The sequence below is a fragment of the Phyllostomus discolor genome, chromosome 6 (genome assembly GCF_004126475.2).
Source record: "Phyllostomus discolor isolate MPI-MPIP mPhyDis1 chromosome 6, mPhyDis1.pri.v3, whole genome shotgun sequence".
Classification (NCBI taxonomy): Eukaryota; Metazoa; Chordata; class Mammalia; order Chiroptera; family Phyllostomidae; genus Phyllostomus; species Phyllostomus discolor.
Genome location: NC_040908.2, coordinates 90,118,080 through 90,133,208, shown reverse-complemented (window position 1 = coordinate 90,133,208; position 15,129 = coordinate 90,118,080). Strand labels below are relative to the sequence as shown.

The window sequence follows — 15,129 nt, the reverse complement described above, 5'->3', positions numbered from 1 at the left end:
CCCCAACCTAGCAAAGGAAATAGACTTCCAGGAAGCCCAGGAACTTCTGAGAGTCCCAAAGAAGTTGGACCCAAGGAGGAACACACCAAAGTACATCATAATTACATTAGCCAAGATAAAAATGAAAGAGAATCTTAGAAGCAGCAAGAGATAAGGGGACAGTCACCTACAAAGGAGTTCCCATAAGAGTGTCAGCTGATTTCTCAAAAGAGACCTTACAGGCAAGAAGGAAGGGGCTGGAAACAAGTATTCCAAGTCATGAAATGCAAGGACCTATATCCCAGATTGCTCTGTCCAGCAAAGCTATCATTTAGATTGGAAGGGCAGATAAAGCGCTTCCCAGATAAGCTCAAGTTAAAGGAGTTTATCACCAAACCATTATTAAATGAAATGTTAAAGTGACTTGGAGAAAGAAGAAGATCAAAACTAGGAATATTAAAATTAAAATAACAACAAACTCAGAACTATCAACAAGTGAACCTAAAAAGAAAACAAAAATGAACTAAGCAAACAACTAGGACAGGAACAGAATCACAGAAATGGAGATCACATGGAAGGTTATCAGCAAGGACAGGGTAAGGGGAGAATGGGGGAAAGGTACACGGAATAAGAAGCATGCCATATTTTTGGACTATAAGATGCCCCCCCTCCCCAGTTTGGGAGGAATATTGGTTGTTAATGCTGCTGTTGAGTTCTGTTTACATTCACATTTGTGAAATATTATGTTATTTATGTTATTAAATACTTTAAAACATGTTTTGCTTCAAATTTTTTTTCCCTGTTTTCCTCTAAAACCTAGGTGTATCTTATGTTCCAAAGAATGCGGGTAAACGGTAGGTACAAAATAGACAGGAGGTGGTTAAGAATAGTATAGGAAATTGAGAAGCCGAAGAGCTTAACATGTATGACCCATGGACATGAACTGATAGAGGGGATCCTGGTGGGAGGAGGAGTGCAGGGTAGAGAGGAATAAGGGGGAAGAAAAAATTGGGATAACTGTAATAGCATAATCAATAAAATATACTTAAAAAATCAAGAAATTGACTTTGATGCATCATACTGTCTATTCAGATCCTATTAAATTTAATTGGTGACTATATAATGTATTTTTTAGTAGGAAAAGTATCCAGTACAGAATAACGTGTTGCATTTAGTTATTATATATATATATATATATTTTTTTTTTTTGGTTCTACTTGGTCTGGAAGCACATCTCAGTTTCTTTGACTCTCATGACCTTTGAAGATGATAGACCAGTTATTTTGTAGAATATCACTTAGTTTGAGTCAATCTGGTGTTTTCTTGTAGTTATATTGAGGTTTGTATCTTCATCAGAAGTGAAACTTTGTTCTCATTGCATCTTTTCAGAGGGTTCATGATTTTTATTTATCCCATTACAGTTCTTGTTTAGTTTGGTCACTTAAGTTCATGCCTGTCAGACTTCTCCTCTGCAAAGCTATTCTTTTTTCTCTTTGTAATTATTTTGTGACTTGGTACTTTAAAACTATGTAAAGATCCTGTTGCTCATTTAGATATCCAGTTTATGCATTGATTATCACATCAGTATGCACTGATGGTTTTCTGTTTTAAGCATAGAGTTATAATTTACTGTCATTTGATTTTCAAATTTTTGTGGAATAAAATTAGTATTATTAGCTGATCTGATTAGCATCAGAACATGGGTGTTGTGGCTATTGGAAGTGGTAGAAGTAATGTTTTAGAAAAATAAAACTGCTGGTAGTATCCAGTTATTTTGTAGATCACTTCTGAGGGTAGTTTGTGATGGACCAATGCTTTCAATGAGAAAACCCAGAAAAGTCAGGTAAATTTAGAAAATAGTAATTTTAATATTACCAAAGAGCTACAGAAAAACAAGTAGGACAAAAGGTTGGAAACTTACAGAAATGAGAGAGAACCTTTCAGATGTTAAGAGAGGATTTGTAGTTATGTTTCTCTGAAAAGATACAGCTGAGATTTGGGTTTACCTTAGGCTGAGCTTTACTGCCAGAGAAGAGTAGAGCTTTTGGTGGTCACACAAGACTGGGATGACAAAACCCAGTAGGCCCTTAACTGAAAGCCCAGGAGGGACATACCTTACATTCAGTGGCTAACCAGAGGTGGATTGATTGAACCAACAGAGTTTCTGATTAGATTAAAGTTATCAGACTCCTCCATAGTAGAAGAAAGGATGAACCACTCTTAAATTTTATTTTTCAATTCCAGTTTACATTTAATATTATCTTGTACTAATGTCAGGTGTAGAGCAGAATGTTTAGACAATCATATATTTTAAAAAATGATCCGCTCTTTATTTCTGGTACGTACTTTGCACCATACATAGTTGTTACAATATTGTTGACCATATTCCCTATGATGTACTTTACATCTTCATGACTGTTTTGTAACAACCAATTTGTAGTCCTTTTTTTAAAAAAAATATTTATTTATTTTTAGAAAGAGAGGGGGTGGAGAAAGAGCAATGTGCAAGAAATCCATCGATTGGGTGGCTCTGGTACACTTCCAACTGGGGACCTGACCTGCAACCCAGACATGTGTCCTGACTGGGCATTGAACCAGTGACCTTTTGGTTCATAGGCTGGCATTCAGTCCACTGAGCCACACCAGCCAGGGCCCAATTTATAGTTCTTAATCCCTCTGTGTTCAGTGAAACTCCTAATGCCCCTGCCCGCTGGCAGCCATCTGTCTGCTCTCTGTATCTATGAGTCTGTTTCAATTTTGTGTGTTCATTTATTTTGTTCTTCAGACTGTACATATAAGTGAAATCATATGGATTTGCCTTTCTCTGACTTATTTCACTTGGCATAATACTCTCTATGTCCACCATTCTTTTTTTTTTAAGGGTTTTATTTATTTTATTTTTAGACAGAGGAGAAGGGAGGGTGAAAAGAGGGGGAGGAATATCAATATGTCATTGCCTCACACACACCCCCTACCGGGGACCTGGCCCACAACCCAGGCACGTGCCCTGAGTGGGAACTGAACTGGCAACCCTTTGGTTTGTAGGCCCGCACTCAATCCACTGAGCCACACCAGCCAGTCAACCCTCCTTTTGTATGGCCAAGTAATATCTCATTGTATATATGCACCCCTTTTTTATCCTCTCATTTATTAATCGGCCCTTGGGTTGCTTTCATATCTTGGCTGTTGAAAAATAATGCTGCAATAAACAGAGGGGTGAATCTCTTCTTTCAAACTAGTGTTTTGGGTATCTTCAGGTGTATTCCAGGAAGTGAAATCACTGAGTCATAAGTTAGTTTAATTTTTAATTTTTAATTTTTTGAGGAAACTCCATTCTGTTTTCCATAGTGGTCGCACCAGTCTGCATTCCCATCCACAGTACATGAGGGTTCCCTTTTCTCCACATCCTTTCCAACACTTGTTTGTTGATTTATTGATGATAGTCCTTATAGGTGTGAGGTCAGAAGGGTGAGCCTGCTCTTAATGGAAGATAATATCATCTGGTGCCGCTGTGATTCTCTTATGTGTAGAGCCCAGTATTCAGTCTGACATTACCAGTCCTGTGAAGACAGAGCAGTGTGTGATCATCTAAGAGAAAAATCATTTTAGAAGCAGACCCTCAGATTATTCCAGTATTGGAGTTAGCATGTAAGTAGTTTAAAATAATTAAGATCAATAGCTTGACCACTCACACCCACTAGGATAGCTAAAATTAAAAAGTAGTTAAAAAAAAGGGTGTTAGCAAGTGTTGGTGAAGATGTGGAAACATTGTAATCGTACACAGATGATGTGCAGCTACTTTGGAAACAGTTTGGCATTTCCTCAAGAAGTTAAATGCAGCCATGTGAGGAAAATGACACTGAAAACAAAAAAGGAAGTCCCCTGCCCCTGCCAAAACCAAAGCCAAAGCAAATGCTTTGAAGACAAAGAAAGCAGCGCTGATAGACATTCACAGCCACAAAAACGAAGATCTGCACGTCATCCACTTCCAACAGCCGAAGACACTGGCTCCGAAGGCATCCTGAATATCCTTGGAAGAGTGTCCCCAGGAGAAGTAAGCTTGACCACTATGCTATCAACAGATTCCCTCTGACTACTGAGTCAGCCGTACAGAAGATAGAAGACAACAAATACACTTGTGTTCACTGTGCATGTTAAGGCCAACAAGCACCAGATCAAACACAATGTGAAGAAGCTCAGTGACATTGATGTGGCTCAGTGACAAGGTCAACACCCTGATCAGACCTGATGGAGAGCAGAAGGCATATGTTCTACTGGTTCCTATGAGGCTTTGGATGTTGCCAATAAATATTGGGATCGTCTACACTGAGTGCAGCAGGCTAATTCTAAATATAAATATTTAACACTGTAAAAAAAATTAAACGTAGAGTTACCATATGACATAGCAGTTCCACTCTTGGGTATATACCCAAGATAAATGAAAATATACATCCACTCATAAACTTGTACTTAGTATGAATATTTATGTCAGTATCATTCTTAATAGTCAAAAAGTAGAAACAACCCAGATGCCTATTATCTGATGAATGGATAGCAAAAGATGATGTATCCCCTTCCTGGCTGGGTAGCTCAGCTGGTTAGAGTGTTGTCCCTCTATGTCAAAGTTTTGGATTCCATCCCTGATCAGGGAGTGTGCAGGAGTCAACCAGTGAATGCATAAAATCAACCAGTGAATGCATAAATAAGTAGAACAATGGACTGATGTTTCTCTCTGCTTTTCTCCCTTCCTCTCTCTAAAAATCAATTTAAAAAGAAAAAAAAAGGATGTATCCCTGCAACAAAATATTATTCAGCCATAAGAAGGAATGAAATTCTGATATATGCTGTAACATGAATGAAACCTTGAGAATATTCAACAATACAAGCTGTGCACAAAACGACAAATTTTTTATGATTCCACTTATATGACGTATTTAGAATAGTCAAATTCATTGATAGAAATAGTAGAGTAGACTTACCAAGGACTAGGGGGAGGGAGAGGAGTAGAAAGTTATTTTTTAATGGGTATGGGGTTTCTGGGGAGGTAATGAAAAAGTTCTGGATATATCTATATAGTGGTGGTATTTGCAGAACATTTGTGAATGTACTTAATGCCACTGACTTGTACATTTAAAAATAGGAAAAATGCTTAATATATTTTTTAAGAGTTTATTTGTTTCTTAGGGAAGGGAGAGAGAAAAAGAGAAACATTAGTATGTAAGAAATATATCAGTGGGTTGTCTCTCGCATGCCCCCCAACCAGGGACCTGGCCCACAACCCAGGCATGTACCCTGACTGGCAGTCAAATTGGCAACTTTTTAGTTCACAGGCCAGCACTCAGTCCTCTGAGCCACATCATCCAAGGCACTTAATATTATTTTTACCACAATAAAAGATAAATATTTTTCTAAAGGAATGAACTACTAACACATGCTATGATATAGATGAATCTTAAAAACATTATGCTAAGTAAATGAAGTCATTCACAAAAGACCACATATTGTATGATTCTGTCCATATGAGATGTCCAGAATAAGGAAATCCAGAGACACAAAGTGTAGATGTTTTGTAGTCTGAGGTTGTGAGGAAGGGATAGGTGCAGAATGGGCTTTAAGTGCTAACAAGTATGGGTTTTCTTTTTGGAGTAATGAAAATGTTTGAAAATTTTATTATGATGATGACTCTACAGCCTTGAGAACATACTTAAAAGACATTGAATAGCACATTTTAAGTGGATGAATTTTACAGTATGTGGATTATATCTCAATAATAATCTTACATAGATAATAAGTATTAATATTAATGAACAAATAAGGTGAAAATGTTTACCTGAGAAAAGGTAAAATATCTATAATAATGTAATTAGAATCATAAAAAATAGAAAGGGGAACATAAGCAATAATTGAGCGATTAACCATAATTTTCCAAAATTGTTAAACTTAACCAACTCTTAGATCCAAACATCTCTTTAATCCCATGCAGGATAAATACAAGTGGGTACTTCATAGTTAAAAACAACAACAACTAAAGACCAAAAAAGCTAAAACAGCCAGAGGGGGAGAATGACACACCTACCTTCAGAGTAACAACAGTAAAAGATTGACAGTTGTCTTCTCAACAGGTCAGGAGGAAGGGAGATAGACCACTGCAGTTACTACAGTAGTTCATACTGGAGTTAGTCATTGGTAGTGTGAATAGATTGAACGATGTGAATAGATTTTGTGAAGTAAGTTAGTGGTCTTCAGACTGGCATATTGAGAGATATAGAAAGAAGAGTTCGCCAGTATGTGTATACTTTTAAGGAAATCAGTTTCTAAATCCTCAAACATCTATTCTTTTTCTAAAATTGAGCTCTCTGGTGGAAGTATCATTGCAATTTCTCCTCCTCATTTCTCCTTTCTACAATTACTCTTTTAAAAAAAGATTTTATTTATTTTTTTAGAGAGAGGGGATGGGGAGGAAGAGAGGGAAACATCCATGTGTGATTGCCTCCTGCACACCCCCTACTGGGAATCAAACCTGCAACACTGTGGTTCGCAGGCCTGCACTCAGTCATTGAGCCACACCAGCCAGGGCCTTTCTACAGTTCTTACTTTGCAAAGAAAAGCATACCTCCCTTCATTTTTACTATGGTATATTACATTCTAATTTAAAAAGCCTCCACGTTGCATAAAAAAGGAGTATTTTTGAAACATTGGTATTGATGTACAGAAAGTGAATTTCAGTAACTAGTTGTCAGATTCTTTTGCAAGTCAGATGGTTTTCAGTTCTTTGCTTTCAACACAATGGCTTATTTGCTGCATTATTAAAAATAACTTTTTTGTTAGATCATCATGTATTTTTTTTAGCAAATAACTCAGGAGATGCTCAATGAATTGAGTAACGTACTAAGAAAAACTTCTTTCAGTTCTACCTATTTATGAGTAAGATTTCTGAGGGCAAAGACATAAATTTATAAAAATAAAAGTAGAAACACAGTTGTGATTCCTGGATTCATAATTGGAAGGGGAAAGAGCCTCATCCCCCTCATTAAGAGTTGACACGGTAAAATATTTCATATTTATATGTTTTATGTATACCCTATAATTATGTTGTTTTTAGTGAGGTGTATACTTACAATAATTTGGATAACTCAATTCTGGTAAAATAACACTTGGATTTTATATACACAAGAAATTTTAAAATCTTGAATGTACATAACATAATTTAAAGAAGTAGAATAAAAAGAAGTGCAGAACTTTCAAGTGTAAAGGTTAAATACACTGGTTTTAAAATTTTGTTGAGAAAGTAAAAGATATAAATTCTTAATTGAGAAAAGGTGGTTTGCAGTTTTTTTAAATGGATGATAATATCACATCACTGTGGGATTTAGTTTACATTGGAAACATTTCAGAGTGAAGGGACAATTTGATGTTAACATTAGTAATGAAAAGTTGAGATGTTAACTTACATGTGCAGATTTACACAGTGCAACACACAGATGATGTATTCTAGAATTGTACATTTAAAACAGTTTTGTTAACCAATGTTACCCCAATAGATTTATTAATTTTTTAAAATTTAAAAGTATTTTAGCAACTGTATGAATAAAATCTTTCAAAAATCACTGGCAAGGCCATTGCTAGAGTGAGGCAAGGAGGCACCTAGGGTACAGAATTTAAGGTCTCATTCTCAGAGAACCTAAGAGTGAGTGGCTCCTTAAATTGCATGCCTGAAGTTCTTTTTGCTCCCCCTAGACTCAGTTCTGATCACTGGATTACTACAACATAAGGAATTTGTGGAAAATTGGCTCCCAAAAAAATAATTGCAGATATCAATCATTTCTTATTTGTTTTTTAGGGTAGGATTAAAAACTCAGCCTGAATCAAAATGCCCTGAGCTGCTTGCCAATTACTGTGACATGTTGCTAAGGAAAACACCATTGAGCAAAAAACTAACCTCTGAAGAGATTGAAGCAAAACTTAAAGAAGTGGTACATTTTTTTATTTCAGAATTTTTAATGACCTTACTTTGCATTTGTGTTTTGCTTATTAGATGTTATGTGATAGCATAAATTTTTAAAATATGTATCTGTAAGCAACTGGTAAGAAATTTTATAAGCTGTCTATAGTCTTTTTTCTTTCTGAAAATTTTTATTTTATAGCTTCCAGAAAGGGAAGTAGCATTTAATTGTCCCCCTTTATTGATTCTTTTTAGATAATTACATTGTAGCACCTGTTAAAGGTAAAAAAAAAAACAACAACAAAAGGTGGGGGAAATCATGCTGATGGTGATGGGATGATTGTTGATAGACAGGGAGTTTTTCTCTTCTTTTTGTGAGTCCGAAATAGGTAATTAGGAACTAGTGAGTATAAATAAATAATTGCTTTTATTTTTGTTTTTTTCCTGGTTGTTAGTGTAATATAATATAAGCCCAGGAACACAAAGAGGAAAATAATAAGTAAAGATATATATATAGAGAGAGAGAGTATAAACAAAATAGCCTAAAGACATTAGTGTAAGAAAAAGTGTGAAGAAGATCTGTAGAAGAAAATATTGGGAAGAACCATTGCTTTTCATGTAAAGTTTATTTTTTATCATCATGTAAAGTTTTATCACATATATATAAAATTTCAAAAATTGATGTTTATAGGATTTAAAGGTTGTTTGGTTATTGTGTCAAATGTACTGATTTGTAAGGTAGTATATCAAGACTGGTTATTTTTCAGAGATGAGCAGTTAGTTGGCCTCTCTCTATATATGCTTATATAAATTTTAATTTTGACAATTGGGAGATATAGAAAGGTCTAAATGAAAGAAATGGCTAAGCATATATGTGAATTGGCAGTAACTTTGTTTTCTATACAGCTCTTGGTACTCAAATACGTGCAAAACAAAGATGTTTTTATGAGATATCACAAAGCTCATTTGACACGGCGTCTTATATTAGACATCTCTGCTGACAGTGAAATTGAGGAGAATATGGTAGAATGGCTAAGAGTAAGTAATTTTTTGTTAATATTTATTCTTAATATAGCACATGGTTTGTGTGTGGTTAAGTGATGCATTTTGGTGTGCTATCTTTAATGTCAAAGAAATAGGGAACATTTTATAAGCATATAAATCAATTCTATTAAAAATGTGGTATCTGATAAAGTATATTTTTTAAATAAGGACTTTTAGTGAAGCACCTTCACTCTCATTGGGACTGACCTTATTAAATAATGCTACAGGACAAATCATTTCATTTTTAAGGTGTTTTCTGTACTAAATACTTAACTATTGATATGTTTGTAAATACTTTTGTGTAGCAGAAATAACTAATAGGTAAATAATGATGGCTTATTTAGGACATTCATAACTAATTTTGACAAAATTCCTCTATCAAAATGTTTTTGTTGCTTTCAGTTGATTTTAATAGAATTTGAGTTATATTAAAATGGGTTTTAATTTTTACATATGGTATTACATATTATATTACTAGATTAATATATAACAAATGTATATATAAGAATTATATACATTTGTTATATCTGAGGGGGTACCCAATAAAAACCAGAATTTATTTATTAAAAATTGTGTACTTACTCTTACATGTTTAAACTTCAGTCACCTTCAACGTACTCTCCATTTGATGCAGTATTTTCCACTGCTCAAAACAGTTTTTGAATCAACAATTTTGATGCCTTTTAGTGTCTCTGCCGTTTTTTGTTTCACCTCTTCCACACTGGCAAAATGTTTCCCTTTGTGGAATTTTTTCATCCAGGGAAACAAAAAGAAGTTACTCGGGTGAGATCTTGAATAGGAAGGGTGGGCACAGAAGTCATACTGTTTTTGGTTAAAAACTACTGTGCACTCGTAAGTCACCCATCATGAAATGGGCAAACGTGCTGAAAGACTCGTCAAAAAAATTCCCTGAAACCAAAAGCAGCCTCTCACAACAGTGCCAGCTGGTGCACTGATACAGATGGGTTCCTTGAACACTCACCTAGTGTTACATACAAGGGGACCACCCTCCAGAAGGTAATTAAGGTTTTATTAGGATCCCTCCTTGTATGTTTTTCATTTGTGTTTATATATTTCAAACTACATGTTTGCCGAGAACCCTGCTTTGTAGTGTGGGATAGTAAAACTTATGCAGACTGGTACTAGGCAAAGTGATCTTAATATTAACAATCAGTGGGAACAATTATTGTTTTGTGACTGATTTCAGAAATTTTTGTCAAAACATTAAAAACTCTCACCGTCTATTACAAATATGTAGGAAAAGGGAAAAACTAATGTGTATTTATACACAAATTTAATACACAAAATTATACACAAATTAATACACAAAATTAATGTGTATTTATTATACCATAATTTAAAACATAGACTTTAAGGGTTAAAATGTTTTATTTGTGAAAAAACTTAAGTAGTTAGGGAAGCATTTGCAATTCTTATATCTGCCATATCTAAAATATATAAAGACTCTTAGAATTTAACAGTAAAAAGACAACTCAATTAAAACTACACACAAGATTAGAATAGACATTTCTCAGAAAGTACACACATGGCTAATAAGTTTATGCTAAGATTCTCAACATCATTAATCATTATGGAAATACTAATCAAAGCCACAATGAGATACCACTTTACTCCCACTAGAATAGCTAAAAATTTAAAAGGAAGAGGAGAAATTGGAACCCTATTGCATTGTTACTGAGTATAAAATGGTGCAGCCACATTGGAAAACTGTTTGGTAGTTCCCCAGAAAGTTAAGCATAGAGTTGACCTAATAATTCTACTGTTAGGTAGTTCTACTCAAGAGAAATAAAAACATGACCACGCAAAAACTTGTATGCGAATGTTCCTAGCAGCATTATTCATAATCGTCAAAACCTTCCCAAAATGTAAATCAGTTGATGAATAATAACATGGTATATTTGTAAAATGGACTCTTACTTGGCAATAAAAAGAAATGAAGAATTGGTACAAGCTACACCATGAATGAACTTTGACAATATTATGCTAACTGCAAAGTCAGTCACAAAAGAGCACATATTGTATGATTCCACTAATACAAAATGATCAAAATAGCTAATTCTGTACAGACAGAAAGTACACTAGCGGTTTCCCGGAGCTAGAGGAAAGGAAAGTGGGGAGTGACTTCTAGTAAGTATGGATTTTCTTTTTAGGATGATGAAAATATTCTAAAATTAGATAGTGGTGATGGTTGCATAACACTGTAAATGCTGTACAAAAATCCAGTTAATTGTACACATTAAAAGGGTAAATTTGGTGGTATATAATTATATCTCAATAACATTGTTATTAAAATGAAGAGTAGATTGACTAGCATTTACCTTCTTATCATGTAACTTCCAGTACAAAGTGAGATCTTTGTATGCCTTGGAGAGTTGTCATACGTTCTGTAAGTTTGGATCCACTTCCAGCATTTTTTCTTTTGGAGTTTTCAATGTTGTGAAACTTTTTGCTTGCATAACATCCACGGGGGCATCCTAATCTTTTTTGTCACTACGACTTTTCTCATTTATGTTGGTTATTTACCTTCACAAAGTTTCTATGCTTCTGCATATTTAGATTCTTCAACATTGGTAGTGTCAACATTACATCCGAGTCAGTTCTTTCTTCCATACTCCATTTATGTTCTATGTTATTTTCATTTGCAGCATTACTTTCATTTCATTGGTATACTTTTATCATCTTTACTGGTGAATTACCTCTTGATTATCCATTTTTGTAAATGTCATGTGGATTTATCATTACCACACAGGGATGCAACAAGACTACATGTTTTGCTGTCTGTCGGTGAACTAAAAAATGATTAACAGATTGAGCACGGGCTGGGAACCAAAGTGTCCCAGGTTCGATTCCCAGCCAGGGTACATGCCTGGGTTGCAGGCCATAACCCCCAGCAACCGCACAGTGATGTTTCTCTCTCTCTCTCTCTCTCTCTCTCTCTCTCTCTCTATCTCCCTCCCTCCCTTCCCTCTCTAAAAATAAATAAATAAAATCTTTAAAAAAAATGATTAACAGATTTTAAAAGAAATATTGTGGTTCGTCACTGATGGGGTGTGCTCTGTTACTTGTGTAGTCATTTGCAGATTGAGGAGCTAGAAGTGAAGTTTGTAATTTATGCATTACTCATATTTAACATATCGTGGTAACTGAAAGTTGAACTGTGTTGTTAGGAGACTGATATTATTTATTATCTATACTGTAGTGACTCAAATTCATGCTTATTAGAATTGTGCAAAGAAAGCCAAGATTGTCTGTACAATTCTATTTAGTTTCTAAGAATCAAGTTTAATAGATACTAAACTATAAACATTGTAGTAAATAAGAGGAAGAATTTTGTATTAAAGGATTTAATATATATGAATATATTTTAGCATCTAAGATGTACTGATGCATCTAAGATTAAAGCATTTTAGTTTTCTATTTAAAATTTTCCTAATAATATATCACATTATATATTATTACCTCTTCTGTCTTTGGTTTTCATAGGAAGTTGGTATGCCAGCAGATTATGTAAACAAGCTTGCTAGAATGTTTCAGGACATTAAAGTATCTGAAGATTTGAACCAAGCTTTTAAGGAAATGCACAAAAATAATAAATTGGCATTACCAGGTATTATTTTATAATTTATGTATATATTATACACATTATACTTTTAAAAACTCTTTTAAAAAGGAATATCTTCGTTTTCCAGTAAATTAAAAATAAACCTTGGGCCCTGGCTGGTGTGGCTAAGTGGATTAAGTGCAAACCAAAGGTTTGACGGTTGAATTCCCAGTCACAGCACGTGCCTGGGTTGCAGGCCAGGTCCCAAGTGAGGGGCGTGTGAAAGGCAACCACACATTGATGTTTCTCTTCCTCTCTTTCTCCCACCCTTCCCCTCTCTCTAAAAATAAATAATAAAAATAAAATCTTTTAAAAAATAGATAAACCTTGACAGTAATAGATACAAAGATGTTGCAAATACCATATTCCTTGAAGATATTCTGCAAAACAGAATTTAGATTTGTTGATCCTTATTTTGTAAACAAAAATACACTTGTAACAAAATCTTTAGTTTTATTTATTTTTCACCAAAGCTTACCCTGTACATATGTATGTGTTTATTTGTATTGAATTTTATCCATTGTCCAGATTTACTCTATATTTTTCTGATACTCTTGCCTATAGCTGATTCAGTTAATATAAAAATTTTGAATGCCGGTGCCTGGTCAAGAAGCTCTGAGAAAGTCTTTGTCTCACTTCCTACTGAACTGGAGGATTTGATACCTGAAGTAGAAGAATTCTATAAAAAAAATCACAGTGGTAGAAAATTACATTGGCATCATCTCATGTCAAATGGAATTGTAAGTAGATAATGTTATTAGTCAAGATATTGGTTTGGCTGAAAGTAGCAAGTAAGAGTTGCTTAAACAAGATAAATTTGCTTCTCTCACATGTAAAAGTTTGAGCAGGAATAGTGGATCTCTTCCATGAACTTGTTAGGGACAGAAGCTTCTGGTAATAGCACCGTCCGTAAGATATTAAATATGATCCTTACTGTTTCTTTCAGCACAACAGAAAGATGAGTATATACGTTCAGTTAAGGGCAACTTCTAGAAGTTCCCCCCCATATTTCCACTTGTATCCCATTGGCCAAAACTCAGTCACATGGCTACATTTTCTTTTAAGGAAAGTTGAGAGATAATCCTCTGTTCTGGACTGTCATTGAGGTCTGCCAAACATGTTCCTACCATGTAAGAAATTGAGAATGGATATTGGTAGACAACTACCAGTCTTTCCCATATATAATCTCATGTAAGAGGTATTATAGTAGAGAGATAGTAATCAATATGAAAAAGATTCTTATTTTTAAAATTTTATTTTATCTATTATAGATAACATTTAAGAATGAAGTAGGTCAATATGATTTGGAGGTAACAACGTTTCAACTGGCTGTGTTGTTTGCATGGAACCAAAGACCCAGAGAGAAAATCAGCTTTGAAAATCTAAAACTTGCAACTGAACTCCCTGATGCCGAGCTTAGAAGGACTTTATGGGTTTGTTTGTTTTGTGATTTTAAAATTATGTCCTGTCAGCAGAAAATGTGTTGGCTTGCTTATAATAAATTTATGAACTCATAACATTCTCAAGTCCATTTTGACTAAAAAATACACTAATGAGGTATTTATGGACTATAATTAAAAATAAACAGGTTACTAAAGTGGACAAGGGCAAAAAATAAAAAGAGCAAAAGATTGAGTTGGTGGTTAAATATTACCTGTGAGGAGTGCGACAAAAGGTTCATAATGAGAATGTGTTTAAAGATTTTATGATGACCAGAAATTTAAGAATTAGACAACTTTGGCTCTGGGAGCTACCTTAGTTAGAGCATTACCTTGATATGCCAAGGTTGTGGGGTCAATCCCCAGTTAGGGCACATGCAAGAATCAACCAATGAATGCATAAATAAGTGGAACAAGAAGTCTGTCTTCTTTTCTCTCTCCCCACCCCCCCGCTAAAATCAATGAATTAAAAAAAATTAGACAACTTTGGTCCTTCCTGTGGGCTTGTAAAATGTACTCATTAGCCTCTTCCTTGTAACATTTTATCTCTACTCTATAGACTTCTTAAAAGTTCCAAAATAAATGATTACCTAGAGAGAAGCAGCTGGTATATAACTGGCAAGTGGTGTTTGTTGTGGGCCATGTATGACCAGTCTCTCCAGTTTCTTAGTGTAAAGAGAACATTTGTTTCCTCATAACCAACTTGTTTCTCCTCATTCTCTCTGTCCTTATTATACATTTACATTATTATGTTAATAGAGGTACCAAATAAAAGTTTGAATTGTGAATTTGTGCTTATAATGCTTTCTTACTGCTATTAGTCATGTTGGAGAAGTGATCTTAGTATTTAATGCTTTTAACAAATGCTAATTTTTCTCTTTATTTTATAGTCTTTAGTAGCTTTCCCAAAGCTCAAACGTCAAGTTTTACTGTACGAACCTCAAGTCAACTCACCCAAAGACTTTACAGAAGGTACCCTCTTCTCAGTGAACCAGGAATTCAGTTTAATGTAGGTTTATGTTGGTTGATCTAAAATAGAAATACCTTGTTTGAATTTTAGTGCTTTATTTTTAACAAAGTAATTAGTTTTCTTACATGATATT

The 15,129-nt window shown here is 34.5% G+C and overlaps 1 protein-coding gene across 1 annotated transcript in view; it reads left to right on the top strand.

The window, feature by feature from the left end:
* CUL5 (cullin 5) overlaps positions 1-15,129 on the top strand; it is a 107,150-nt gene that overhangs the window by 84,297 nt on the left and 7,724 nt on the right. The window contains exons 12-17 of the mRNA XM_028514489.1: positions 7,820-7,952; positions 8,828-8,959; positions 12,470-12,593; positions 13,152-13,327; positions 13,859-14,020; positions 14,917-15,035. Coding sequence (XP_028370290.1) covers positions 7,820-7,952; positions 8,828-8,959; positions 12,470-12,593; positions 13,152-13,327; positions 13,859-14,020; positions 14,917-15,035 — 846 coding nt within the window. The remainder of the gene's footprint in view (positions 1-7,819; positions 7,953-8,827; positions 8,960-12,469; positions 12,594-13,151; positions 13,328-13,858; positions 14,021-14,916; positions 15,036-15,129) is intronic.